At 42.9% G+C, this 27,957-nt stretch overlaps 1 protein-coding gene across 4 annotated transcripts in view; it reads left to right on the forward strand.

Annotated features, from left to right (window-relative positions):
- Positions 1–26,215, forward strand: part of pop1 (POP1 homolog, ribonuclease P/MRP subunit) — a 66,296-nt gene extending 40,081 nt beyond the window's left edge. The window contains exons 12-17 of one of the 4 annotated variants that reach the window (XM_034173841.1): positions 15,157–15,278; positions 17,218–17,409; positions 18,325–18,479; positions 24,373–24,597; positions 24,997–25,319; positions 25,374–26,213. In XM_034173841.1, coding sequence (XP_034029732.1) covers positions 15,157–15,278; positions 17,218–17,409; positions 18,325–18,479; positions 24,373–24,597; positions 24,997–25,319; positions 25,374–25,681 — 1,325 coding nt within the window. In that variant the 3' untranslated portion in view covers positions 25,682–26,213. Of the gene's footprint in view, positions 1–15,156; positions 15,279–17,217; positions 17,410–18,324; positions 18,480–24,372; positions 24,598–24,996 lie in introns of all 4 variants that reach the window. The other 3 variants (XM_034173840.1, XM_034173839.1, XM_034173838.1) reach the window with 3 other exon arrangements.
- The last annotated feature ends 1,742 nt before the right edge of the window (positions 26,216–27,957 follow it).

A 27,957-nucleotide genomic window follows, 5' to 3' on the forward strand; every position in this document is an offset into this window, starting at 1 on the left:
GTGAAGAGGTGCAAAGTTATGACAAAAATGAGAAAGGAACATAATCAGATCATATTCCTGCAGGAAACTCATTTGTCTCATATTGAACATGAGAAACTTAAAAACTTTGGATACAAAAACATTTTTTTCAGTACTTTTAAGGGAGGTCATAAAAGAGGAGTCTGTATTAATACACAACTCGGTTAATTTTGAAGTAGTTAGAGAGGTTAAGGACTCAGATGGTAGCTTTATCTTCGTGCAGGGGAAATTAGAAAACATTTTGACCACCCTTCTTTGTGTTTACTTACCTCCATACAGTACTCAGGATATTACTAAAAAGATTCTTGAACTGATTACATCTGAAACGCAAGGCATTTTAATCTGTGCAGGAGATTTTAACGCAGTATTAAATTGTAAATTGGACACTACTAACAATAGAAGAAGTACACCTCACAGGAACAGGGTATTGGGGAGGGGTCTGAATGAGTTTGGATTGATGGATGTTTGGAGAGAATTTCATCCGTCAGCTAAATGTTACACATACTACTCCTCATGCCACATACTCAAGAATAGATTTTTTTTTTCTTCATGTTTCAAAACGATAGATATAGAATTCAAAGATGCGAAATTGGAAGCAGAGATATTTCAGACCACTCCCCAGTATACTTGGTATTAAATTTAGAGACCACATCCAACAAAACTATTTGGAGGCTCAACACCAGCTTACTTAATAACGAAACAGTTGTACAGCAGATAAAATCTGATATACATACTTTTCTTGATATAAATGATAATGGAGAAGTTAATCCAGAGATATTATGGGATGCCCTAAAGACAGTTGTTAGAGACAAGTTAATATCAGTTAGTGCAGGACTTAAGAAAGCAAAGTAAAGCCAACTTAAACAACTTGAAAAGAGCTTAATAGAATTGGAAAGAGAGCACAGCAAGAATCAAAGACCTCAATTGCTGGCCGACATAAATGACATTAGAAACCAAATATCAGGTATGTACAAAGAGGAATTAGAGAAGAAATATACATTTTTGAAACAATCCTATTACGAGACGGGCCCTAAAGCCACTAAATTACTAGCAAAGAAATTACGGAAAAAACAAATTTTGCAGTCCATCCATCCATCCATCCATCCATCCATCCATCCATCCATCCATCCATCCATCCTCTTCTGCTTTATCCGGAGTCGGGTCGTGGGGGCAGCAGCTCAAGCAAAGCCGCCCAGAATACCCTCATACAAAACAAATACGTAACAGCTTGGACGAAATAGATGAAGCCTTTCAAATATACTACAAAAACCTATATTCCCAGCCACAGTTAGAAAATAAGAACATAAAAGCATTTTTAGACTCTCTAGATTTACCTTCAATTGGAGCACATCAAAATAAATGTATAAATTCCTCAATTACAAAAGAGGAATTAGAGAACGCACTACAAAAATTGAAAAATAATAAGACACCTGGAAGTGGTGGTCTATCTGCTGAGTGGTACAAAGTTTTCAGAGAAGATTTAACTCCTGTACTTTTAAGGACTTTTAATTGGTCTCTCAAAAAGATGTCCAGTCCACCATCATGGAAAGAAGCCATCATTACCGTTATTCCTAAAGAAGGCAAAAACAAAATGCTATGTAGCTCATATAGACCAATTTCAATTTTAAATCAAGACTATAAACTCTATGGGTCTATAATGTCCAAAAGGTTAGAATCTTTTATTCCTGATCTAATTGAATGCGACCAGACTGGTTTCATTTGGGGTCGTCAAACACACGACAACATAAGACACTCTCTCCATATAATTCGTCATATTAAGAAGACTAATACAAAGGCGGTCCTAGTCAATCTAGATCAGGGTAGCCAAGTTCGGTCCTCGAGAGCTACCTTCCTGACACTCTTAGTTGTCTCCCTGCTGCAACACACCTGAATCCAATGAAAGACTCGTTAGCAGACTTAATGAGCCTTTTCTGTTTTTCTTTTAAATGAATGAAATAAATATTAAAGAAAGAAAGAAAGAAAGATGCTGAAAAAGCATTTGGCTGTGTTAGTTGGGAGTATCTATTTTTATATACTCCCTGCTTCCAGCAGATCCCTGGATCCTGAGCAGCCGGGAAAGCAGGCCAAATGGGTGACTGTGAGGAGGAAGCGTAGTCCTAAACAGAAGCCCCGTGTACACCGCCAACCTCTTCACATTTCTAACCGTTTTTCCCCACTCGGTGACACACCCGCCGAGGATCAAACTCTGGTTATTGGCGACTCTGTTTTGAGAAATGTGAAGTTAGCGACACCAGCAACCGTAGTCAGTTGTCTTCCGGGGGCCAGAGCAGGCGACATTGAAGGAAATTTGAAACTGCTGGCTAAGGCTAAGCGTAAATTTGGTAAGATTGTAATTCACGTCAGCAATAATGACACCCGGTTACGCCATTCGGAGGTCACTAAAATTAACATTGAATCGGTGTGTAACTTTGCAAAAACAATGTCGGACTCTGTAGTTTTCTCTGGGCCCCTCCCCAATCGGACCGGGAGTGACATGTTTAGCCGCATGTTCTCCTTGAATTGCTGGCTGTCTGAGTGGTGTCCAAAAAATGAGGTGGGCTTCATAGATAATTGGCAAAGCTTCTGGGGAAAACCTGGTCTTGTTAGGAGAGACGGCATCCATCCCACTTTGGATGGAGCAGCTCTCATTTCTAGAAATCTGGCCAATTTTCTTAAATCCTCCAAACCGTGACTATCCAGAGTTGGGACCAGGAAGCAGAGTTGTAGTCTTACGCACCTCTCTGCAGCTTCTCTCCCCCTGCCATCCCCTCATTACCCCATCCCCGTAGAGATGGTGCCTGCTCCCAGACCACCAATAACCAGTAAAAATCTATTTAAGCATAAAAATTCAAAAAGAAACAATAATATAGCACCTTCAACTGCACCACAGACTAAAGCAGTTACATGTGGTCTATTAAACATTAGCTTTCTCTCTTCTAAGTCCCTGTTAGTAAACGATATAATAATTGATCAACATATTGATTTATTCTGCCTTACAGAAACCTGGTTACAGCAGGATGAATATGTTAGTTTAAATGAGTCAACACCCCTGAGTCACACTAACTGCCAGAACGCTCGTAGCACGGGCCGAGGCGGAGGATTAGCAGCAATCTTCCATTCCAGCTTATTAATTAATCCAAAACCCAGACAGAGCTTTAATTCATTTGAAAGCTTGACTCTTAGTCTTGTCCATCCAAATTGGAAGTCCCAAAAAACAGTTTTATTTGTTATTATCTATCGTCCACCTGGTCGTTACTGTGAGTTTTTCTGTGAATTTTCAGACCTTTTGTCTGACTTAGTGCTTAGCTCAGATAAGATAATTATAGTGGGTGATTTTAACATCCACACAGATGCTGAGAATGACAGCCTCAACACTGCATTTAATCTATTATTAGACTCAATTGGCTTTGCTCAAAATGTAAATGAGTCCACCCACCACTTTAATCATATCTTAGATCTTGTTCTGACTTATGGTATGGAAATTGAAGACTTAACAGTATTCCCTGAAAACTCCCTTCTGTCTGATCATTTAATAACATTTACATTTACTCTGATGGACTACCCAGCAGGGGAATAAGTTTCATTATACTAGAAGTCTTTCAGAAAGCGATGTAACTAGGTTTAAGGATATGATTCCTTCTTTATGTTCTCTAATGCCATATTCCAACACAGTGCAGAGTAGCTACCTAAACTCTGTGAGTGAGATAGATTATCTCGTCAATAGTTTTATATCCTCATTGAGGACAACTTTGGATGCTGTAGCTCCTCTGAAAAAGAGAGCCTTAAATCAGAAGTGGAAAAAGAGTCTGTTGCTCTATAAAAAAGCCCTCCGTAAAGCTAGGACATCTTACTACTCATCACTAATTGAAGAAAATAAGAACAACCCCAGGTTTCTTTTCAGCACTGTAGCCAGGCTGACAAAGAGTCAGAGCTCTATTGAGCCGAGTATTCCTTTAACTTTAACTAGTAATGACTTCATGACTTTCTTTGCTAATACAATTTTAACTATTAGAGAAAAAATTACTTATAACCATCCCAAAGACATATCGTTATCTTTGGCTGCTTTCAGTGATGCCGGTATTTGGTTAGACTCTTTCTCTCCGATTGTTCTGTCTGAGTTATTTTCATTCATTACTTCCTCCAAACCATCAACATGTCTATTAGACACCATTCCTACCAGGCTGCTCAAGGAAGCCCTACCATTAATTAATGCTTCGATCTTAAATATGATTAATCTATCTTTATTAGTTGGCTATGTACCACAGGCTTTTAAGGTGGCAGTAATTAAACCATTACTTAAAAAGCCATCACTTGACCCAGCTATCTTAGCTAATTATAGGCCAATCTCCAACCTTCCTTTTCTCTCAAAAATTCTTGAAAGGGTAGTTGTAAAACAGCTAACTGATCATCTGCAGAAGAATGGTCTATTTGAAGAGTTTCAGTCAGGTTTTAGAATTCATCATAGTACAGAAACAGCATTAGTGAAGGTTAGAAATGATCTTCTTATGCCCTCAGACAGTGGACTCATCTCTGTGCTTGTTCTGTTAGACCTCAGTGCTGCTTTTGATACTGTTGACCGTAAAATTTTATTACAGAGATTAGAGCATGCCATAGGTATTAAAGGCACTGCGCTGCGGTGGTTTGAATCATATTTATCTAATAGATTCCAATTTGTTCATGTAAATGGGGAGTCTTCTTCACGGACTAAGGTTAATTATGGAGTTCCACAAGGTTCTGTGCTAGGACCGATTTTATTCACTTTATACATGCTTCCCTTAGGCAGTATTATTAGAAAGCATTGCTTAAATTTTCATTGTTACGCAGATGATACCTACCTTTATCTATCCATGAAGCCAGAGGACACACACCAATTAGCTAAACTGCAGGATTGTCTTACAGACATAAAGCCATGGATCAATCAATCAATCAATCAACTTTTTTCTTATATAGCGCCAAATCACAACAAACAGTTGCCCCAAGGCAACTGTTTGCAATAACTGAAGTTATTGTACTTGGCCCCACAAATCTTAGAAACATGGTGTCTAACCAGATCCTTACTCTGGATGACATTACCCTGACCTCTAGTAATACTGTGAGAAATCTTGGAGTCATTTTTGATCAGGATATGTCATTCAATGCGCTTATTAAACAAATATGTAGGACTGCTTTTTTGCATTTGCGCAATATCTCTAAAATTAGAAAGGTCTTGTCTCAGAGTGATGCTGAAAAACTAATTCATGCATTTATTTCCTCTAGGCTGGACTATTGTAATTCATTATTATCAGGTTGTCCTAAAAGTTCCCTGAAAAGCCTTCAGTTAATTCAAAATGCTGCAGCTAGAGTACTGACAGGGACTAGAAGGGGAGAGCATATCTCACCCATATTGGCCTCTCTTCATTGGCTTCCTGTTAATTCTAGAATAGAATTTAAAATTCTTCTTCTTACTTATAAAGTTTTGAATAATCAGGTCCCATCTTATCTTAGGGACCTCACAGTACCATATCACCCCAATAGAGCGCTTCGCTCTCAGACTGCAGGCTTACTTGTAGTTCCTAGGGTTTGTAAGAGTAGAATGGGAGGCAGAGCCTTCAGCTTTCAGGCTCCTCTCCTCTGGAACCAGCTCCCAATTCGGATCAGGGAGACAGACACCCTCTCTACTTTTAAGATTAGGCTTAAAACTTTCCTTTTTGCTAAAGCTTATAGTTAGGGCTGGATCGGGTGACCCTGAACCATCCCTTAGTTATGCTGCTATAGACTTAGACTGCTGGGGGGTTCCCATGATGCACTGAGTGTTTCCTTCTCTTTTTGCTCTGTATGCACCACTCTGCATTTAATCATTAGTGATTGATCTCTGCTCCCCTCCACAGCATGTCTTTTTCCTGGTTCTCTCCCTCAGCCCCAACCAGTCCCAGCAGAAGACTGCCGCTCCCTGAGCCTGGTTCTGCTGGAGGTTTCTTCCTGTTAAAAGGGAGTTTTTCCTTCCCACTGTCGCCAAGTGCTTGCTCACAGGGGGTCGTTTTGACCGTTGGGGTTTTTCCGTAATTATTGTATGGCCTTGCCTTACAATATAAAGCGCCTTGGGGCAACTGTTTGTTGTGATTTGGAGCTATATAAATAAAATTGATTTGATTTGATTTTGATTTAGTTTTGGAACGATTTGGTTTTGATGAAAATTCAGTTAACTGTATTAAAACATTGTATTCGGTCCCTACAGCAAGAATTAAGATAAATGGTCGTTTATCAGGTCTTTTTAATTTGGAAAGATCCACTTGTCATGGATGCCCTCTTTCGCAAACCCTTTTTGCATTATACATAGAACCTTAGACCAAGCAGTAAGAGAAAACAATCATATACAGGGGATCTCACTCAAGGACCATCCATCCATCCATCCATTTTCTTCCGCTTTATCCGGAGTCGGGTCGCGGGGCAGCAGCTCAAACAAAGCCGCCCAGACCTCCCGATCCACACACACCTCCCCCAGCTCCTCTGGGGGAACCCCAAGGCGTTCCCAAGCCACCCGAGAGATGTAGTCCCTCCAGCGTGTCCTGGGTCTTCCCTGGGGCCTCCTTCCAATGGGACGTGCCCGGAAGACCTCTCCAGCGAGGCGTCCAGGGGCATCTGGAAAAGATGCCCGAGCCACCTCAACTGGCTCCTTTCGACGTGGAGGAGCAGCGGCTCGACTCTGAGCTCCTCCCGAGTGACCAAGCTCCTCACCCTATCTCTAAGGGAGCGCCCAGCCACCCTGCGGAGGAAACTCATCTCTGCCGCTTGTACTCGCGATCTCGTTCTTTCGGTCATGAGCCAAATCTCATGACCATAGGTGAGGATCGGAACGTAGATCGATCGGTAAATCAAGAGCTTTGCCCCCCTACTCAGCTCTCTCTTCACCACGACAGTCTGATACAGCGACCGCATCACTGCAGATGCTGCACCGATCCGTCTATCGATCTCACGCTCTATCCGTCCCTCACTCATGAACAAGACCCCGAGATACTTAAACTCCTCCACTTGAGGCAAGGACACTCCACCGACCTGAAGAGGGCAAAGCACCTTTTTCCGGTCGAGAACCATGGCCTCGGATTTGGAGGTGCTGATTTTCATCCCGGACGCTTCACACTCGGCTGCAAACCGCGCCAGTGCACGCTGAAGGTCCTGATTTGACGAAGCCAACAGAACCACATCGTCCGCAAACAGCAGAGACGAGATTCTGTGGTTCCCAAGCCAGATCCCCTCTACACCCTGGCTGCGCCTAGAAATTCTGTCCATAAAAATAATGAACAGAACCGGTGACAAAGGGCAGCCCTGTCGGAGGCCAACGTGCACTGGAAACAGGTTTGACTTGCTACCGTCAATGCGAACTAAGCTCCTGCTGTGGTCGTACAGGATCCGGATAGCCCTTAGCAAAGGACCCCAGACCCCGTACTCCTGGAGCACCCCCCACAGGGTGCCCCGAGGGACATGGTCGAACGCCTTCTCCAGATCCACAAAACACGTGGACTGGTTGGGCGAACTCCCATGAACCCTCGAGCACCCAATGGAGCGTGTAGAGCTGGTCCAGTGTGCCGCGAGCAGGACGAAAACCACACTGCTCCTCTTGAATCCGAGGTTCGACCATCGGTCGAATTCTCCTCTCCAGTACTCTGGAATAGACCTTACCGGGGAGGCTGAGGAGTGTGATTCCCCCTATAGTTGGAACACACCCTCCGGTCCCCCTTCTTAAACAGAGGGACCACCACCCCGGTCTGCCAATCCAATCAATCAATCAATCAATTTATCAATCCAATCCAGAGGCACTGTCCCCGATCGCCACACGATGTTGCAGAGGCGTGTCAGCCAAGACAGTCCCACAACATACAGAGACTTAAGTTACTCAGGACGGATTTCATCCACCCCAGCAGCCTTGCCACCGAGGAGCTTTCGAACCACCTCGGTGACATCGGCCCGGGTAATGGATGAGTCCGCCTCTGAGTCCCCAGTCTCTGCTTCCTCTTCGGAAGACGTGACGATGAGATTGAGGAGATCCTCGAAGTACTCCTTCTACTGCCCGACAAGATCCCCAGTCAGGGTCAACAGCTCCCCACCCGCACCGCAAACAGTGCTGGTGGAGAGCTGCTTCCGCCTCCTGAGGCCTCGGATGATTTGCCAGAATCTCTTTGAGGCCGACCGATAGTCCTCCTCCATGTCCTCCCCGAACTCCTCCCAGACCCGAGTTTTTGCCTCTGCGACCGCATGGGCTGCAGCTCGCTTGGCCTGCCGGTACCTGTCAGCTGCCTCTGGCGTCCCACCTACCAACAAAGATAAGTAGGACTCCTTCTTCAGCTTGATGGCATCCCTTTCTTCCGGTGTCCACCACCGGGTTCGGGGATTGCTGCCGCGACAGGCACCAGAGACCTTGCGACCACAGCTATGAGCGGCTGCATCGACAATGGAGGTGGAGAACATGGTCCACTCGGACTCCATGTCTCCAACCTCCCCCGGGATATGGGAGAAGCTCTCCCGGAGGTGGGAGTTGAAGACTTCGCTGACAGAGGGTTCCGCCAGTCGTTCCCAGCAGACCCTCACGATACGTTTGGGCCTGCCAGGTCTGACCGGCTTCCTCCCCTCCCAGCGGATCCAACTCACCACCAGGTGGTGATCAGAACCTCCTTCAGAACCTCCATAACCAGTAAAAAATCAAGGACCGAGATGTCGCCCGGTATGGCGGAGCCGGGGGCCCCAACCTAGAACCAGGCCTGGGGTTGGGGCTCGCGCGCGAGCGCCTGGTGGTCGGGCCTTAGCCCATGGGGCCCGGCCGGGCTCAGCCCGAAAGAGTGACGGGGACCCGCCCTCCTGTGGGTTCACCACCTGCAGAGGGGGCCATGGGGGTCGGGTGCAGAGAGGATTGGGTGGCGGTCGAGGGCAGGTAGCCCGGCGGCCCGGTCCACGCTCACAGCCCCTGGCTGTTGGGACGTGGAATGTCACCTCGCTGGGGGGGAACTAGCCTGAGCTTGTGCGGGAGGTTGAGAGATACCTACTAGAGATAGTCGGGCTCGCCTCCACGCACAGCTTAGGCTCTGGTACCCAACTCCTGGATAGGGGCTGGACGCTTCATTTTTCTGGCGTTGCCCATGGGGAGAAGCGGAGAGCTGGGGTTGCATTGCTTATTGCTCCCCAGCTCAGTTGCCATGTGTTGGAGTTCACTCCAGTGAACGAGAGGTTCGCATCCCTACGCCTTCGGGTCAGGGACAGGTCTCTCACCGTTGTCCCAGCCTACGGACCGAGCAGCAGTGCAGTGTACCCGACCTTCCTGGAGTCCCTAGTAGGGGTACTAGATAGCGCTCCGACTGGGGACTCCATTGTTCTCCTGGGGGATTTCAACGCCCACGTGGGCGGCGACAGTGAGAACCTCTTCACTCAAGGACCATGAACATAAAATTGCCTTATATGCCGATGATGTTCTTTTATATATCCAGGACCCAGATGCCTGTCTCCCTGTCCTTTTTGACCTTCTTGATGAATTCGGCTATTATTCCGGTTACAAACTGAACATACAAAAAACCCATATTCTGAGCCCTTCTTCCAAATTGAAAAGAGATTTTCCTATTGACTGAAAGCAATTAAGTATCTGGGAGTCTAGATGACGCACAATCTTGATAATTTATACAAGAAAAACTATGGAACAGTGAATCAAAAAATTAAAGAAGACCTAAACAATTGGTCACTGTGCCTGCTCAGTCTTAGCACAAGGATGGACACCATTAAAATGTCCATCTTACCTAAACTGCTATACTTATTTTTAGCCCTGCCAATTAAAGTCCCAAGCCGTCAATTTCAGGAATGGGACAAACAAATCTCTAGATTCGTATGGAGAGGAAGAACACCAAGAGTTAAATATAGCACAATGACTATTAGGAAGGAGGAAGGTGGCATGGCCCTTCCAAACATTAAAGATTATTTTTACTCTGCCAAAATTAGAACAGTTGTTAATTGGTGTGACAGTAATTACGAAGCAAAATGGAAAGAAATAGAACGAGAATCTAATGGAATCCCGATACAAGCAATGATAGGAGATTATAAATTAATAACAATCACGGGAGAGCAGTTGAGTTCCATAGTCTCCTTTACATTATACACTTGGTTTGAAGTGATTAGGAAATTTGATTTATAGTCAATCAATCAATCAATCAATTTTTTTTATATAGTCTCAATTGAAGATACTATGATGGGTGACACATGATACTGGCTTCAAACCTAACAGGATGGATTCTACATTTAAGTACTGGGCAAAAAATGGAATCACTGCTTACTGTGTTATTTTAGAGAAACAAATGTTGGAAAGTTTTCAAACACTAAAACAAAAATACAACTTGGAAAAACAGGATCAGTTCGGATACTTTCAAGTACAAGATTATTATTTAAGGAAAATTGAGAGGAAAAAGGCAAATACAGAACTTAATGAAATTATACAACTACTGATACAAACATACTCTAGCGTTCCCAAATCAATAGTTTCAAAACTTTACAAAGGAATTGCAAAGACTAGGGGGTCTAACTATATTAAGGAGCGACAATAAACATCCAGCAATGGAAGAACATGTGTGAAACCGTGTTTACCACTTCATGCTCTGTGTACTGGCGTGAATATTCTTGGAAGAACCTGGTCTGTTTTTTTATTGTTCCCAAGATGAAAGTGTATGAGTATTTATCATCATCACACCAAAAGTGTTGGTGTAACTGTGGGGATGATGAGGCAAACCATTATCATATTTTTTGGGACTGCCCTCTGATAAAGCCCTTTTGGAGAAATGTTTGGACAACTTTACAACATATTCTGAGATTCCGGATCCCACCAACGTGTGTATCACTCTTTGGGAAACATACCAGAGGAATTGTCAGGGAATGACAAATACCTTTTGAAAATCTTGACGTTAGCAGCAAAGAAGGCAATCACCAGGAAATGGTTGAGACCTGACCCGCCTACAATAGATAACTGGTTCAATATTATTAAGGAAATCCATGAGATGGAGAGACTTACTTTCCTTCTTAGATTTGAAAAGGACCTTTATATGGCAAGGTGGCAGAAATGGATTGTATTTCTTCAGGAAAGGAGGGATCGACGTGGTGGCAGTTCTCCCTATCTTAATTGAAGGGGGGACCTCCCCCTCCTCCTCGGCTCTTTTATTGCATTCTTTATACCCTGTACGTATGTTGGCTGAGATAGAGATACACAGACTGTGTTGTTATCATTTACATCCCCCTCTTCTAAACTTGGAACGCTCTCTGTAGTTCAAGTTCTATTTTGTAGAGAAGTCTTTTACGGATTTGGTACCTGTGTTCATGCACTGTGCTGTTGATTGTTAAAATATCAATAAAAATTAAGTATATAAAAAAAAAGAAAAAAGAAAAGAAACCCTGCATGAGAGCACACACACGCTGTGCACTCATTGCTGGTTAATTACTCACCCCAGCAGTGGTGAGGGAGTTTATAGATGATCCTGAGGATATATAACTCGTACGACACGCAATGTGATTGAAATGATTCAGACTGAATCGGTTGTTTCTGAATCTGAGGCTGTTTCTTTGAGTACGTATCTGGTGCTGTGCTCCCGGGGAGCCTCTGCTTGGCCATGCAGATGTACCAGGTTCAAATCCTGGCAGGACCCTGTACTCAAAACACTCTCCGTGACAGAACACAGCTGATTGGCTGGTCATAAGAAGGCTTGAGTTGTCAGTAGAGCCTCTAGGGGAAAGCAGAGACAAGTCGAGGTTTTTAAGTTGTTACTGTGTCCAGCACAGGACCACCAAACACATTTTTTTTTAAACTTTGTTGGTCACTGCCTATAGTACTAGTGATCATATCACAGAACTGGTGATGTCATAGTTGAAGCTCTGACTCAATGATGTCTATTTTTAAAAATGGTATCCATTAGTCCATGGGCTATAGGGGACCACTGTGCACTTCCCACCTGTCCACCAGAACTGACAAAACCACATATTTGTTGTGGCTTAGTATCTATATGCCATTTTAAAACCTGTTAACATGAAATAAACTGGGACTCACTACCTAATTTTGGACCTTAAACAAACCCACATGGCCATAAAGTTTGTTGACCCATTTTAGGGCTTGAGGGATTCAAATATCTGTAGTTCCATGAAAAATTAGGCACACGGTGGGACCCTCTGGCCTATGGACTGTATATACTAAGAGATAACTCTGTGTGTGTGTGTCTGTCTGTCTGTCCCTCTCCTGCCCAAACGCCACCACAGAAGTGAGCCAAACTTGGTGCACACACATACTTTGACATACGGGGAGTGATGTAGGTTGTTGTTAAAGTGACAGACATTTTGGTGCTGCACCATCGTCTGCAAGTGTGCTAAAAAGTTGGTGTCATACTTTTCTGTTCTCTTCTTTTTCCTTTGAACTTTTACCTCTTCATTACCTCCGCAAACAAAGTTGTAGGAGGTTATGTTTGTACCCCTGTTTTTGTTTGTCTGTTTGTGAACAGCATGTAGCCCACAGTTTTTTATATATCCTTATGAAATTTTTACAGAGGATTCATATCATGATAGGAAAGAACTGATTAAATTTTCAAGGTCAAAGGCCAAAGTCTTTCTGCCCTGGGGCCCATAGAGGAGAATCAAAATGTCTCCACTTTCCCACAAGTCCTTTCCTTTTGAGATCCTCATCATGCAAACCTTTTTATTGATGAAGAAAAGTGTGTGATACGCTTAAAATATCACAAGATTTGTCAGTTGGCCTAGGGAATTTTTTGAGGGGTTTTGGGGGGTTGGGAGTGGGTTCTAAATGAGCAAAATTGCATTGAAAGTAGCAAATAGTTGCATCTTTTGTCCAAAAATTGTATTTGAGTTGAGATCCCGACCCCAAATCGAGTATACAGTAGAAGTATACGGACTGATCCTTCGTTTGGTGCAGACGTGATTTTCTCAAAGAGGGTAATCAAATGCCATGGTACAAATTACCAGTGAGGGATTCACACAGGTGTGTCTTTTTCTGTAGTCTGTCAGCGTTTGTGTTTTTAAACATTACTAGACTGAATGTGAGTTTAGTTTTAAGATGTCTTCAGATTTTGTGTGTGTGTGTGTGTGTGTGTGTGTGAGTGTGTGTTTGTATTTAAACTGTTGGCTGTATATTATTTCCCCTGTTCGGTACTTCAACGTTTCCCATAATGCCCCTGTGCTTCCCAGAATGTGCCACGGCGCCAGCAGAGTTTTGGCATTTTAAAGCCATGTAAACAGTGGCTAACCAGGATGTGGATGGCGTCGATTCAGCAAGTTCACAAGCGATTATGATGATTACACGTTCTCTCAAGTTGAGGGTTATTTAGAAGAGGTGAAACACCTGTGATGAACTTCTGTCATGCCCCGATGTTTTCTTGCTGTCTATACTTCACGAGGTGTGTTTACATTGTGCCCTAAACCGGTGTTTCCGACCGAAGGGCCCCCCCCCCCCCCCAAAAATTGGTCTGCCCTGCCTTCACTGCGCATGCGTCATTTCGAAGCGTCAGCATCGTCATTTCTAAGCGTTAGCTGCGATCCACCGATTATCACCTCGTTTCTTGTTCAATCTGCACACCAATCATTTATCTATCTCAGCGACAGATATCTGAAGCTTTTGTACAACAATCATTTCCACATAAATTCAGTATTATTTCATAATAAAAGACAGCGGACCGATAAGAGAGCAGCAGCAGCATGGCAGACGTCTGTGCTGCTGCACCTATGTCATTTCAGAGCATCAGTAGCGAAATGAGGCGATTATCGCCTCGTTACTGCTTAAAACTGACTTGAGAATGATTTAAGGTGTAGGTGACACCAAAAAATGTGCATAAATAATCACTAAAAATGATGAAATAATTATATTTTAAAACTTCCTGAACAATAAAAGTCGATAAGTGCACAGTTGAAGGATAAACAGCTGTCTGAAGCCTGCGCTCTATTTCAGCCCTCAGCCATGGCCATATTGTTGCTGCATCATCACAAGAACGGGACCTGCTGCCCAAATCAATTGCAAATGCAGAGGAGGTCGAGCTGTTTTCGGACAATTTTTTTTCTAGTGTGGAGCTTTTTCTTAAAGTCCAGTCTGAAGGTGATTCTGAAGAAGTTGTGGAGGACACAGACTTATGGCTTTGAGCCTTATTTAGACCACAATGAGGGAGATGAAACCTTGGAGTAAGACCATCAATCTGACAACAATGATGATATTGGCAGAGTTCAGAACACAGAATGGGGGTTATAAAATAAATATCTAAATAATGAAACTTTTTTGCCAGCTCTTTGGTCGCAATCAACTGATTGACTCGTAGCCCCTCGTCTGCTCATAACGTCTCAGTCTGCACGCGAATAAATTATCCCATGATCCACAAAAAATAAAATAAAATAAAATGTGAAAATACTCAGTTTTGCCTCCGTGTGGAGTGGAGAAGCGTGCATGCACACGCGTCAATATAAATGTTCCATCTGCCAATCAAAAGAATTAACCGTTCTGACACGTATAGCACCATGAGCACCGACCTGAACCACTCGGTGGAAACAGAGCTGTCAGTAGCCTGTAAAATCCATAAATTAATGGGACTAATAAGATAATGGTTCTCGTGCTGATGTCACTTCCTCCTTAGTCTCCAATGTCGGGACTCACCCAGAAGTTCCTGGTTTTTAGTGGCGCGCAGTTCAAAATACGAATATTTATCTCTTCAGTAACTGCGCACCAGGAAAGGATAAATTTCAAAATGTTGTTTAATTTTAGTCTTAAATACTAAAAAAAAATTACATAACATGTCACCTACCCTTAAACAGATTTTAATTTGTCATGTGATGGTTAATCACATTATTCCCTTTGATTGCTTTGTGTGTGTGAGAGTCAGTGTCAGAGGCGCTGCTGTGGTCCGAAATGATGCATACGCAGTGAAGGCAGGGCGGACAATTTTTAGGGGGGTACCGTTTGGTTGGCGACACAGGAACTCTGCTGAAACCGACCTTGAGCGCAAGTCATGGACTGCGAGATGACGCGAGATTCATAACTGCGAAACACTGAATGGGACATACTGTAATAACGCATTGGAGTTAAATGCAAATTAGTTCATACAACTGCATACACTGATCAATCTAATATATATATTTTAACCTCTCTCTGTACTCCAGCAGTGGATGAGGAGAAGATGAAAGACTTGATATTGCAAGGTGTATCAGAGCACTGCTGTCAGAGTTTTCTCTGGGAAAAATCTGTTCGTGACAACGTCACTGACAACAAGATCCCTGAACAAGTAAGACTATCCTGTCTGCATTACCAGCATGAACATTATTGGAGTTTTCCCCACCTTCCATTCATTGCATTGTTTTCTTAAGAAAAAAGGATTATTTTACACTATACATACAGTAGTGTTCAGAATAATAGTGCTATGTGACTGAAAAGATTAATCCAGGTTTTGAGTATATTTCTTATTGTTACATGGGAAACAAGGTACCAGTAGATTCTCACAAATCCAACAAGACCAAGCATTCATGATATGCACACTCTTAAGGCTATGAAATTGGGCTATTAGTAAAAAAAAAAGTAGAAAAGGGGGTGTTCACAATAATAGTAATGTGGCATTCAGTCAGTGATTTTGTCAGTTTTGTGGAACAAACAGGTGTGAATCAGGTGTCCCCTATTTAAGGATGAAGCCAGCACCTGTTGAACATGCTTTTCTCTTTGAAAGCCTGAGGAAAATGGGACGTTCAAAACATTGTTCAGAAGAACAGCGTAGTTTGATTAAAAAGTTGATTGGAGAGGGGAAAACTTATACGCAGGTGCAAAAAAATTATAGGCTGTTCATCTACAGTGATCTCCAATGCTTTAAAATGGACAAAAAAAACAGAGACACATGGAAGAAAATGGAAAACAACCATCAAAATGGATAGAAGAATAACCAAAATGGCAAAGTCTCACCCATTGATCAGCTCCAGGATGATCAAAGACAGTCTGGAGTTACCTGTAAGTGCTGTGACAGAAGACGCCTGTGTGAAGCTAATTTATTTGCAAGAATCCCCCGCAAAGTCCCTCTGTTAAATAAAAGACATGTGCAGAAGAGGTTACAATTTGCCAAAGAACACATCAACTGGCCTAAAGAGAAATGGAGGAATATTTTGTGGACTGATGAGAGTAAAATTGTTCTTTTTGGGTCCAAGGGCCGCAGACAGTTTGTGAGACGACCCCCAAACTCTGAATTCAAGCCACAGTTCACAGTGAAGACAGTGAAGCATGGTGGTGCAAGCATGATATGGGCATGTTTCTCCTACTATGGTGTTGGGCCTATATTTCGCATACCAGGTATCATGGATCAGTTTGGATATGTCAAAATACTTGGAAGAGGTCATGTTTCCTTATGCTGAAGAGGACATGTCCTTGAAATGGGTGTTTCAACAAGACAATGACCCCAAGCACACTAGTAAATGAGCAAAATCTTGGTTCCAAACCAACAAAATTAATGCCTCGCAGATGTGAAGAAATCATCAAAAACTGTGGTTATACAACTAAATACTAGTTTAGTGATTCACAGGATTGCTAAAAAGCAGTTTGAACATAATAGTTTTGAGTTTGTAGCGTCAGCAGCAGATGAACACCCCTTTTTCTACTTTTTTTTTTACTAATAGCCCAATTTCATAGCCTTAAGAGTGTACATATCATGAATGCTTGGTCTTGTTGGATTTGTGAGAATCTACTGAATCTACTGGTACCTTGTTTCCCATGTAACAATAAGAAATATACTCACAACCTGGATTAATCTTTTTAGTCACATAGCACTATTATTCTGAACACTACTGTGTGTGTGTGTGTGTGTGTGTGTGTGTGTGTGTGTGTGTGTGTGTGTGTGTGTGTGTGTGTGTGTGTGTGTGTGTGTGTGTGTGTGTGTGTGTGTGTGTGTGTGTGTAATATGCATACACCTTAGTAGCATTTTTAAGGTGTTGTAATCAGAGGTATCATCAACCCCCCACCATGTGCTGAAACTTTAAATTAAAATTTGTTGTGGCTGCTGCTGGACTTTAAACCTTGTGGCCAATGAGAGAGCAGCTCTGTGCATTTGGAGTAATTATTGTAACTTCTACATCACAGCTTAAAACCTGACAATGATCTCTGCAGCAGCTGCGCTTCATGAACCAGTGTTGGAAAACTCTCGTGTGTCAGTTGACTCTGTGTGAACTTTTCCTGGGTGTCCCTCACAGGAGCTGAACCGTATGAGGAGTGCAGTGCTGGTACCAGGTTCCAGGCTGAGTCCCACACCCCCACAGGGTCGGGTCCCCATCCTGCTCATTCACCAGCCTGGAAAGGACGTTGGACACGAGATGGCATCGTGGGGAGCTGGCTGGGACCTGCTGCTTCCTAAAGGCTGGGGCATGGCTTTCTGGATACCACTGGTGGGTAGCATGGATGCTAACAGTTAAAGGTAGAAGCGATTTACTTTCAGGTCGCCTTTCACTGCAGTAGGCAAAAATATTGCATTAGACTGGAAATGGATCTTTGAAAAGTTGCACAGAGATTATGCAAAAATGCACAAAACATCAAGACTGCAACGATACACCACAAAGATAAAGGTGACGCACAACAGATGTTATTATTTATCTGAAAACATTCTCTCTGCTACAGTCATCCAACAAATGAGGGAATATCTGAAGTATATACAGAAGGACTAAAGCTGTTTTGCAGAATCATGGAGCGCCTACATTTTATTAAGATGCTTTATTATTTTTAATTTTTTACCCATTTATGACATCACTTATGTCAGATTTGACATCATGTACATCATCTAAGAAATGCACTGTAAAGATGCATTAAGCATGAACCCGTCCATGAAAGATGTTTTCATTTAGGGCAAACTGCGGCCCAGGGGCCACATGCGGCCCTTTGCATGTCTCTGTCCGGCCCTCATGAGGTCTGTGATTTTTATTACATATATTAAAAATGTCAAGCTTGTGTGTTGCAAATCATTAGAGAGGTTTATTTAGGTATATTTAAATATTTACATATTATTACAATAATAAAAATTACCTATAAAAGCTATTAAATAGGTAATTTTTTGTAAAATTTGTAATGGGAGACAGCCAAGTTATCGATGGTGTGGCCCTCGGACATAATTCAGGTTCCCTATGTGCCCCCTTGTAAAAATTAATTGCCCACCCCTGATTTAGGCTGTGCTTTGTGCATCGTTTGGGGCGGTTCCAGTTTATCTGCAGTGGGAAAAATGTTGGATTTTATCAGCAGCCTGGAAGCCTTTGGGTTTGTATGTTTAAGTCCACAGAAATGTTTTGATCCGGTGTCTGATCTTCTTGCAGGTGTACAGAGGTGTTCGTGTCGGTGGGCTGAATATGAGTCTGAAACACTCTCAGAATAAAGGAGCGCCACACTTTCCACACGACTACCCAGACTGCCCTGCAGGTGCCCGCTTCCAGGTGGAGCAGGAAGCGGAGCTCCTGGACAAGTTTAAAAGGTCAGCAGAAGCATGCAGCCCTAAAAAGTAGTTTCCTTTTCTTTCTTTCTATTTTTTTTTTTTTTTTTTTCCCTCAGAGCTCAAGGGTTCTCAAGCTCTGGTTCAAGTATCAATCAATCAATCAATTCAATCAATCAATTTTATTTATATAGCGCCAAATCACAACAAACAGTTGCCCCAAGGCGCTTTATATTGTAAGGCAAAAACCATACAATAATTACGTAAAAACCCCAACGGTCAAAACGACCCCCTGTGAGCAAGCACTTGGTGACAGTTGGGAAGGAAAAACTCCCTTTTAACAGGAAGAAACCTCCAGCAGAACCAGGCTCAGGGAGGGGCAGTCTTCTGCTGGGACTGGTTGGGGCTGAGGGAGAGAACCAGGAAAAAAGACATGCTGTGGAGGGGAGCAGAGATCAATCACTAATGATTAAATGCAGAGTGGTGCATACAGAGCAAAAAGAGAAAGAAACACTCAGTGCATCATGGGAACCCCCCAGCAGTCTAAGTCTATAGCAGCATAACTAAGGGATGGTTCAGGGTCACCTGATCCAGCCCGAACTATAAGCTTTAGCAAAAAGGAAAGTTTTAAGCCTAATCTTAAAAGTAGAGAGGGTGTCTGTCTCCCTGATCTGAATTGGGAGCTGGTTCCACAGGAGAGGAGCCTGAAAGCTGAAGGCTCTGCCTTCCATTCTACTCTTACAAACCCTAGGAACTACAAGTAAGCCTGCAGTCTGAGAGCGAAGCGCTCTATTGGGGTGATATGGTACTATGAGGTCCCTAAGATAAGATGGGACCTGATTATTCAAAACCTTATAAGTAAGAAGAATAATTTTAAATTCTATTCTAGAATTAACAGGAAGCCAATGAAGAGAGGCCAATATGGGTGAGATATGCTCTCTCCTTCTAGTCCCCGTCAGTACTCTAGCTGCAGCATTTTGAATTAACTGAAGGCTTTTCAGGGAACTTTTAGGACAACCTGATAATAATGAATTACAATAGTCCAGCCTAGAGGAAATAAATGCATGAATTAGTTTTTCAGCATCACTCTGAGACAAGACCTTTCTAATTTTAGAGATATTGCGTGAATGCAAAAAAGCAGTCCTACATATTTGTTTAATATGCGCATTGAATGACATATCCTGATCAAAAATGACTCCAAGATTTCTCACAGTATTACTAGAGGTCAGGGTAATGCCATCCAGAGTAAGGATCTGGTTAGACACCATGTTTCTAAGATTTGTGGGGCCAAGTACACTAACTTCAGAAAGTACAGGTACTTTGCTCTGGTTCAAGTACAGGTACTTGAAGCCAATCCTGGTGCTGCTTCAGATCTCTTGTGTGTGTGTGTGTGTGTGTGTGTGTGTGTGTGTGTGTGTGTGTGTGTGTGTGTGTGTGTGTGTGTGTGTGTGTGTGTGTGTGTGTGTGTGTGTGTGTGTGTGTGTGTGTGTGTGTGTGTGTGTCCATCCATCGGTCGTATTGCAATTTATGGGAAACTAATACATTTTCCATGGCCACATATTATGTACAATCTTTACAAAAATTTGTCAAAATGTGCTATGATCAGCCTGCAGCAGATTATCAGTCAAACTTTTGCCTTATTTTATTTATTTATTTTTATCTTTTTGTAAATGAACAATTTCTGACACAACCATGAATCCAAATCCACTCTGAGTCATTGTGGCAGTCCCTTGGCGGTGAGGAATGTTGTCTTCCCATCACCTCCGGGATGGGATGGTGGAGGTGGAGATGGTCAAACAGGCCCAATCCCAACAGGTCTACATCCAGGGTTAATCTAGAGATGCCTATGCCTGGGTTTTTTTGTTTTACGTGGGAATGTTGATGCACACGGGCAAACACGCAGTCCATGACAGATCATTAGACTGGACTGATGGCTGGGGAATCCCAGATAATCAGGGATATATGAGATCAATCAATTCAATCAATTTTATTTATATTGCGCCAAATCACAACAAACAGTTGCCCCAAGGCGCTTTATATTGTAAGGCAAGGCCATACAATAATTACGTAAAAACCCCAACGGTTAAAACGACCCCCTGTGAGCAAGCACTTGGCGACAGTGGGAAGGAAAAACTCCCTTTTAACAGGAAGAAACCTCCAGCAGAACCAGGCTCAGGGAGGGGCAGTCTTCTGCTGGGACTGGTTGGGGCTGAGGGAGAGAACCAGGAAAAAGACATGCTGTGGAGGGGAGCGATCAATGCAGAGCCAATGAGAATTTAAAAAAGGGTGTTGGGGTGGGGGCGTGTCTTATTAGACCGTTGATTATGATATGCAACTTCACCGATCAGACATGTAAGTTTTCTGCAGAAACATGGATTTCTGCTTTTTTGAGGTTTTCGCCCACAATTCAGATTTTTGATGATTTTTGTGAGCCGTCACGCGGTCTGTGGATTGCTCCGCGGCTCCACTATGAATGACGGCACTCTTGATCAGTCATTCTTCCCCTGGTGGAATTTCTTATGGCACATCTCATTGGTCAGGTTTCTGAAATGATGATGTCATAGCCTCACCTCTCTCACACTGATGTGGGGTTCTCATTTTTTCCACAATAAGAAATTAAAGTATTTCCAGATGTCATATTCTAAAACAAGAGTGTCTTCTGTGGATAACAAGTTTTTCAGCAGCCAGTGATGATGAATCTGACTGAAAGCAGGCAGCAGGTGAGAATAAAAGACTATATTTACTCTGTGCCATTTTGTAAAGTTGCTGCTACATTGATTAGCTCTTTAGATCAGCGCGGCATAAGGGTGTACTTGGGTGATCTCTCAACACCAATCAATTGCGGTGACCTTGGGGTCAGTTTCCAGGTCACAGTGAGATATTCAAGATATTGTCATTGCCACCCTTGTTGTACCCCCGTCACACTAGAGGCTGAATGAAAATTTGACTCACATTCGGGAGGTGTTGAGGTGCATTCGCAGTCCGTTCGGGCACAGTCGTGCGGCCGCCCTGAGTGTTTTGCTCATGTTCAAAACATTCAGGGCACAGTCAAAGTGCAGTGTGACCACAGTCTTAACTGCATTCTAAACAATCGGGACAGCATGAAAACAGCATTCATGACATTCTGATTGCATTCGGGGGGACGTTCAGCATGTTTCCTCCATGTCGAACCCTGGCCGAATGTCCTAAATGTTCCTGAACACACCACAAGTGCACCTCGAGTGCTGCTGGAATATATCCTGCCGAACCGCTATCGGCCTGCAATCGTACAGCATGTAAGTGCATTCTTACTGTTCTTACTGCATTCTGGCAGCTTCCCAGGTACTCTTACAGTGTTCCACCTACATTTGTACTGCATTCGGAGGCTCATGCGCACGGCATGTGCACAGATCAATCAGGGCGGGTTGGACTGCAGTCTAGGTATCGGACAGCTGTCCTACGCAATTCTTATTACCTCCCATATGTGGCAAAAATTTAGTTTTTTTGACATTCTGCCTGATTTGGCTTGGCTCGTGATCATTCGTACGAAGTGTGACGGGGCCCTTAGTGTGATATCTCAAGAACCAGTTGACCAGTTTCATTCATATTTAGCATAAGGGTGTATTTGGGTGATCCCCTGACACTTTATATTACTGATATGTGGGGACCAGGGGGATATGTCATCTCCTGATGAATCTTGTTAAATTTTTGCTCATCCCTTTTTGACAAAAAAAAAGGCTCTATATTTAATCTTTTGTATATTAAAGGTTTTTGCTGATTCTGATTGTTTTCTTAGCTGCCTCCTACTTGTTTTATCTTAAATCCTAGGACCTGATTGAAAAAGGGTTTCTGTAAAAAGGTAGATGGTAAACAGCTTATGATTTGACTGTAAAAATAAATAAAATTTCAGTCAGATTTTATTTTGTTTTATTTATTTATTTTTTGCTTTAATCTCTATAACATAAAAGGCAACAAATTCTGTACACACATTGTTTCATATATTAAAAACATTTAAAGACACACAATCGTTTCACATATCTGCCCTGTTGTTAGGTGTAAGACACATGATTATTATGCAGAGAAAACAAACTGTAACCTTTTCCCAGATTGCATCACATTCATAGTGTCTGTTTTGGAAGCTGCTGTAACCTCAGATGGAAAAAGTGGGTTTCTATCATTCATACAACTCAGAAAAAAAATGTGATCTGTTATGTGGGTGAAAAAGATTCAGTCACATCAGCCTGTTATTCATACGGCATCTTTACCCGTGTCACAGTATGCAAATAATGAATGTTTATGACTTCTATGGTAAGAATATTTCATGAGGTGAAAGATGGAATGTACCATTTGCCTCGTTGAATGGTACGTTCCATCTTTCACCTCATGAAATATTCTTACCATTGAAAGAATGAAAAAACATTCATTATTTGTTTTCTGTAAAGACGAAAATGTATCCTTGTCATTTGATATTTTATTAATTTATAACCAACAGAAAAGGGACTTACATTTTGGTGTTCGTCACTGGTGCTTTGATGTCAACAGTCCAACACGAAATAGGAGTCCAAAATTAAGTCATCTAACAAAAAAACAATTCTGATCATGTAGTCCGTGATGCTGTCCATTGACTTTGTTTACAGACTGCTGTCTGCTTTCCTCACTCCTGCGAAAAATCACGTCAGAAATTTGTCCAGCTTTTCATCCTAACAGCTCTTCATGCCTCCAGACAGCTTACGGCGTGGTAGATTTGTTTTTTGTGTTCTAAGAATTAGCGCCGCCAGTTAGCCCTTTCAAATTGTCGTCCGCCAGAAAAACAAACCTCCACCATGTTTAGCTAAATGCCACCCCCGGTAGTGTGAGCATGTGCGGTGGTCAGGGTGTGCAATAGCACATTTCATATAGCACCAAAATTGCACGCTAAAAAGAACTATTGCACTGTCAATGAAACACAAGAGCAAATGGTATGAATAATCCATGTCACGTGACATACAAATCACCAGTCAAATGACAAGGATCCAATCAGCCAGTATATAAAATCAGTTACATTTGGTAACTTTTGTTCATGGTCAACTTTGTGATAACATTTTTCAGATAAAGCTTTGGAATAATGGAGTCAATAATGGGTCCACAAATTTCCATAACTGACTCCATAAAATTACTGTGTCTTCATCTCTGAAAGTTTGGGTTGTGACAGACACAGTTGAGGACCAGTGAACTGCTGACTTTAGGTCGCGTTGGAGTCTTTTAAGAAACTTGACGGGCCTTTTTGCCAGTGGGTTTGTTGTGAAGCCTTGTTGCTAAATTACAGGGTCCTAGTGTCCACTATAGGCCACTGTTGCTTGTTTTCAGTAGAAAACAAAATTGAAACAGCAACAAGAACATTGAGTTGGTGCATTCCACATGGTTACAGTCTTCTACCGCTGCAGCAACGAGATCAATATCCGTGGCCAACATTGACAAGAGCAGACACCGCTTCATTCTTTAGCACACTTGGTTTTGTGTCTGACTGTATATTGAAAACGTGCAGGAATGTTTCCTCACAAGGGTGCGTGTGTGAAAAGGTGCTTGTCTTGAGTCGTACCAGCAATAGAGGTTTGGGGTCTTTACAAAATTAGATGTATTTAAAAAGAAAGGAAGGAAAAAATAAAGAAAACGCTCAGTCCTTTAAGGGCCAGAACTAAAACAGATCCATCCTGGCTTTAAGGCTGTCAGTTTATTTTACTGTCAAAATATTGAGCATCTTGCAGCCTCAGTGTTTAAACCATGAGATGATTTCCTTGATGGAAACACTCCAAAGCTGCAACCGCAGTTAATTTGATAATGCAAAACTTTGTAATCAGACAGATGAGATGGTGCGACTAAGACCTGGTGCGCCAGCAGACTGGGTTCTCAGCACACACTGCCACTGTTACCCCAAACACTGCCACTTGGGTTTGACCTTGTGACCTCTTCTCTGTAGACGTCCACCCGCCAAAAGGACCAATTACATTAAACATGGCTGTCTGGCTCCCTTCCGTTGCCCTTGGCAACAGCTGGCTGAGGAGTGGGAGCTTATCACAAAGGAAACAGGAAGGGACGGAGAAGGACGCGGTCTGATCCAAAGCTGCACAGAGAGCGGCGCGCCGATGGAAGGAGTATCACACGGGGACAGCGCTACACCAGCGAGCCTCTTCTCTGTGCTCAGGTAAATGTTATAAAACACACACAAAGAAAAACGCTCACTGACTGTTCAGTCCATCAGTGAGTGCAGTCTTTACACAGGAGTAGAAATCTGCGCTGACTGGTGGTTTTGGGCTCCACTCCCCCACTTGGTTCTTTAGTTTGGGGTGATTGATGTTGCTGCGTCGCTTTCATCACAATGAGAAAACCCAAAGTCCACCCAGCTTTTAATTGCTGCCGTCCGTTAGAGGCTGTGAGCGGGGAGGGTTGGGACCTGCCCTCATAAACCCGTCACACCAGCTTTGAGTAACGTGTGACTGGACAGTTAGACGGATCTTTCTACTGTACTTTGGCTCTGCCTTTGTTTTCGGTGCTAAGAATTCTGTCTCAGGTCCCAGCTGACAGGTTTTGTTTTATTTCTTAGGAGTCGAAGGTCTCTGAGGCTTCTGTCTGGTTGGTGCAGGCCCACTACATCCAAAGGTCAAAGGTCATGTCGTGTCACGGCGGCGCTGCCTCTCAGCTGTTCGGCTGTGATGTCTTTCCTTGCGGTGTGTGGGAAGAGTCTCGTGTGGGTGCGTCTGTCACTGCTGTCAAAGGGGAGGCCGGAGCTCCACGCCGCTGTGTGTGTGCCGACCGCCGAAGACCTGAAGCTGAAAACCAAACCTGACAGCAGTGGCCCCCAGGAGCCCCCGCACACAGACCGCTTCAAAAGCAAAATAAAGTGGCGCAAGAAGGACGAGAAAGCTGCTATGTCCTCTTCGGATAAAACTGAGGTCAAAGCATCAGACCTTCCCTCCGCCTCGGACCCAAACCTCAGCACACGCCAACATCCCAAATCTTTGCCCTCGCAGTCATCAGATCTGATTTTGGGGGTGTGGCCTGACCCTTTGCCGAGTGTGACTTCTCACGGCTCCCGTGTCACGTTGGGCTGGGTCACCCAAGGAGACTTTTCCCTGTCCGCCGGCTGTGGTGAGGCTCTCGGTTTTGTTAGCGTCGCTGGTCTCCTCAACACGCTCCTCACGCAACCACCGGAGCACAGAGGTCTGGTGCTGCTGAGAAACCCCTCCTCCCTCCAGTACCGCTTTGCAAAAGTCAACGTAGAAGTCTGATTTAAACACTTGAAGAACTTAAGGAACTGGTCTTGATATTTGTGTTTGAACCCATTACAGAGAGTTTATGGACATGATTTCAAAAGATACAAGAAACAGCTGAACACAGAAAGTCAGTTCAATGTTTTAAAAAAGTTTGAACAAGTTTATTTTCAAACGTTTACCAGAATAAAGTGAAGCCAAGTGAACAGAAGAAAGGTGTGTGTGTGTGTGGGTGGGAATCAAGCATCAGAAAGGTCCTTTAAACCAACAAAAAAAGAAAAAAGAAAAATGTTGATCTTGGGCCAGGTTTGTTGACTCTGTCATGTACCATGGCTCCGGCAGACAGATTTAAAGCTGCCACCCCCTTTGATTTTCCACCAAACTGCTAAAATATACTGTATGGTGAAATCTAGTAGACTCCTGACCGATAATATCTGTTGGTTGATATGAGCTCTTTCATGAACATATCGGTATCCATGTTATTTTTGCTGATACAAAAACTTTTATTTTACAGAATAAACAATATGCTGTTGGAATTGGTGTCATTATGTCATGTGTCCAGCAGATGGTGTGCCGACATTATTTACAATGCTGTTGAGTATGGCTGTAACCCCCATCATCCCTTGGTTACATTAGGAACAGGCAAGTGATACGGTGACTGCCAATCCAAGTGACAGCAGCGTGACAGTCGGTTATATTTGTAGGTATTTATAATAAAGGTCATCCTTTATTCTCTAAAACATCAAGCCTCAGTTATATTTATTGTAAGGGTTTGATAAGAAAATGTAAGAAATTGCCATTTTTATGTATGTATCGGTAGATGACAGTATTGTGTAAAATAAATAAGTTCTCCATGTCAGTATTGTATCACCCCCCCCCCCCCCCCCCCCCCCAACATACTACAGCTAATTTTTCAAATAGTGCAGATAAAGGAAAAAGTTCCTGTGTGCATGCACAATGTTGAAAATTTACCTTAGACCACATGACTGTGTAAAACATTGCGCTGTGTTCATGTTGGTGATAGAAAATTTGTCATACCGTTCCTCAGGGCAGACTTCCTGTCTGCAGCAGCAGGCGGAGACTTGAAAATTTTTCACTTTGCAAGGGATGTGCCATCGTGGTGCAAAGTCACCATGCTCGCAGCCGCATGTGCTGGCATTTTCTGTTGGCCTCTCGATGAAGAGGGGAACAGCCGGTTTCCAGGCTAAAGCTTACAGCCAACATGTGAATGCAACATTAGTCTTCCCACTGTCTCATGGTTACTGTAACTCATGTTAGTATTGACACCTGACACAACAGTCATCTCATCTGTCCAGCAGATGTCCACCGAAACACTGATGTGAAATATGATTTCTCGTTTAAATTTGACATCTGTTTTTGGCACTTGAAGGCACAACTGAAGCTCTGTCGTAACCTTTGGCTCAGTTCTCATGTTCACTTTTGGTTTCCCTTCAGGTGCCCCAGCTTCCTTCCACATCCAAACACATGCAGGTTAGGTGAATTGGAAGCTTAAATTGTCCATAGGTGTGAATGTGTTTGTCTCTATTTGTGGCCCTGCGATAGACTGGCATCCTTTCCAGGACGTACCCCACTTCACGCCCTGTAACTGCTGATAGAACCTTGAGTATAGGTATAGTATAAGTATAGCTGGAACTTTTATAAAGGGCTCGTTCATTACACTTGTTGCATGTTATAGACTCCCCTCAGCAAGATGTGAGGCTCTTTCTTCATTATGTAATATATTAAGAACTTTAGATTTTGATGAGATTCTCCGTATTGAAGATTTGAACTTGGATTGGTTGTCCCCTGTCTCTAATAGTTTTAAAGCCATTGATAGTCCAACAAGACTAAATGGCCAGAGAGATCCTCTTCTTGATTTTTATTTTAAGAAATAGACCACATAAATATCCTGAAACTGCGGTCTTTGCTAATGATGTGAGTGATTATTGTATCATAGCAACACTCAGGTGAGCCAAGGTTCAAACGACAAGGCCTCAAATTACACAGAAGCAAAACCTCAGGCAATTCTCTGAACAATTTCATCATGACCTAGGGCGGGTGTGTTGGACCAGTATTTTGCTATTTAGTGATATAGAATTGGCATGGAAGTTTTTTTCACGATACTTTTACTAACACAATAAATAAACATGCACCATTTTGTAAATATCGAGTAAAAGGCCACGATAAGCCCTGGTAGCTCGAAGTTGGAAAAGGCTTAGGAACCAATTTACCTCTTTTGTCAAGAGTTTTAGCTTTTAAAAACAATTTATTTAAATTAAATGATGCAAAGAAGT

The sequence above is a fragment of the Thalassophryne amazonica genome, chromosome 7 (genome assembly GCF_902500255.1).
Source record: "Thalassophryne amazonica chromosome 7, fThaAma1.1, whole genome shotgun sequence".
Taxonomy (NCBI): Eukaryota; Metazoa; Chordata; class Actinopteri; order Batrachoidiformes; family Batrachoididae; genus Thalassophryne; species Thalassophryne amazonica.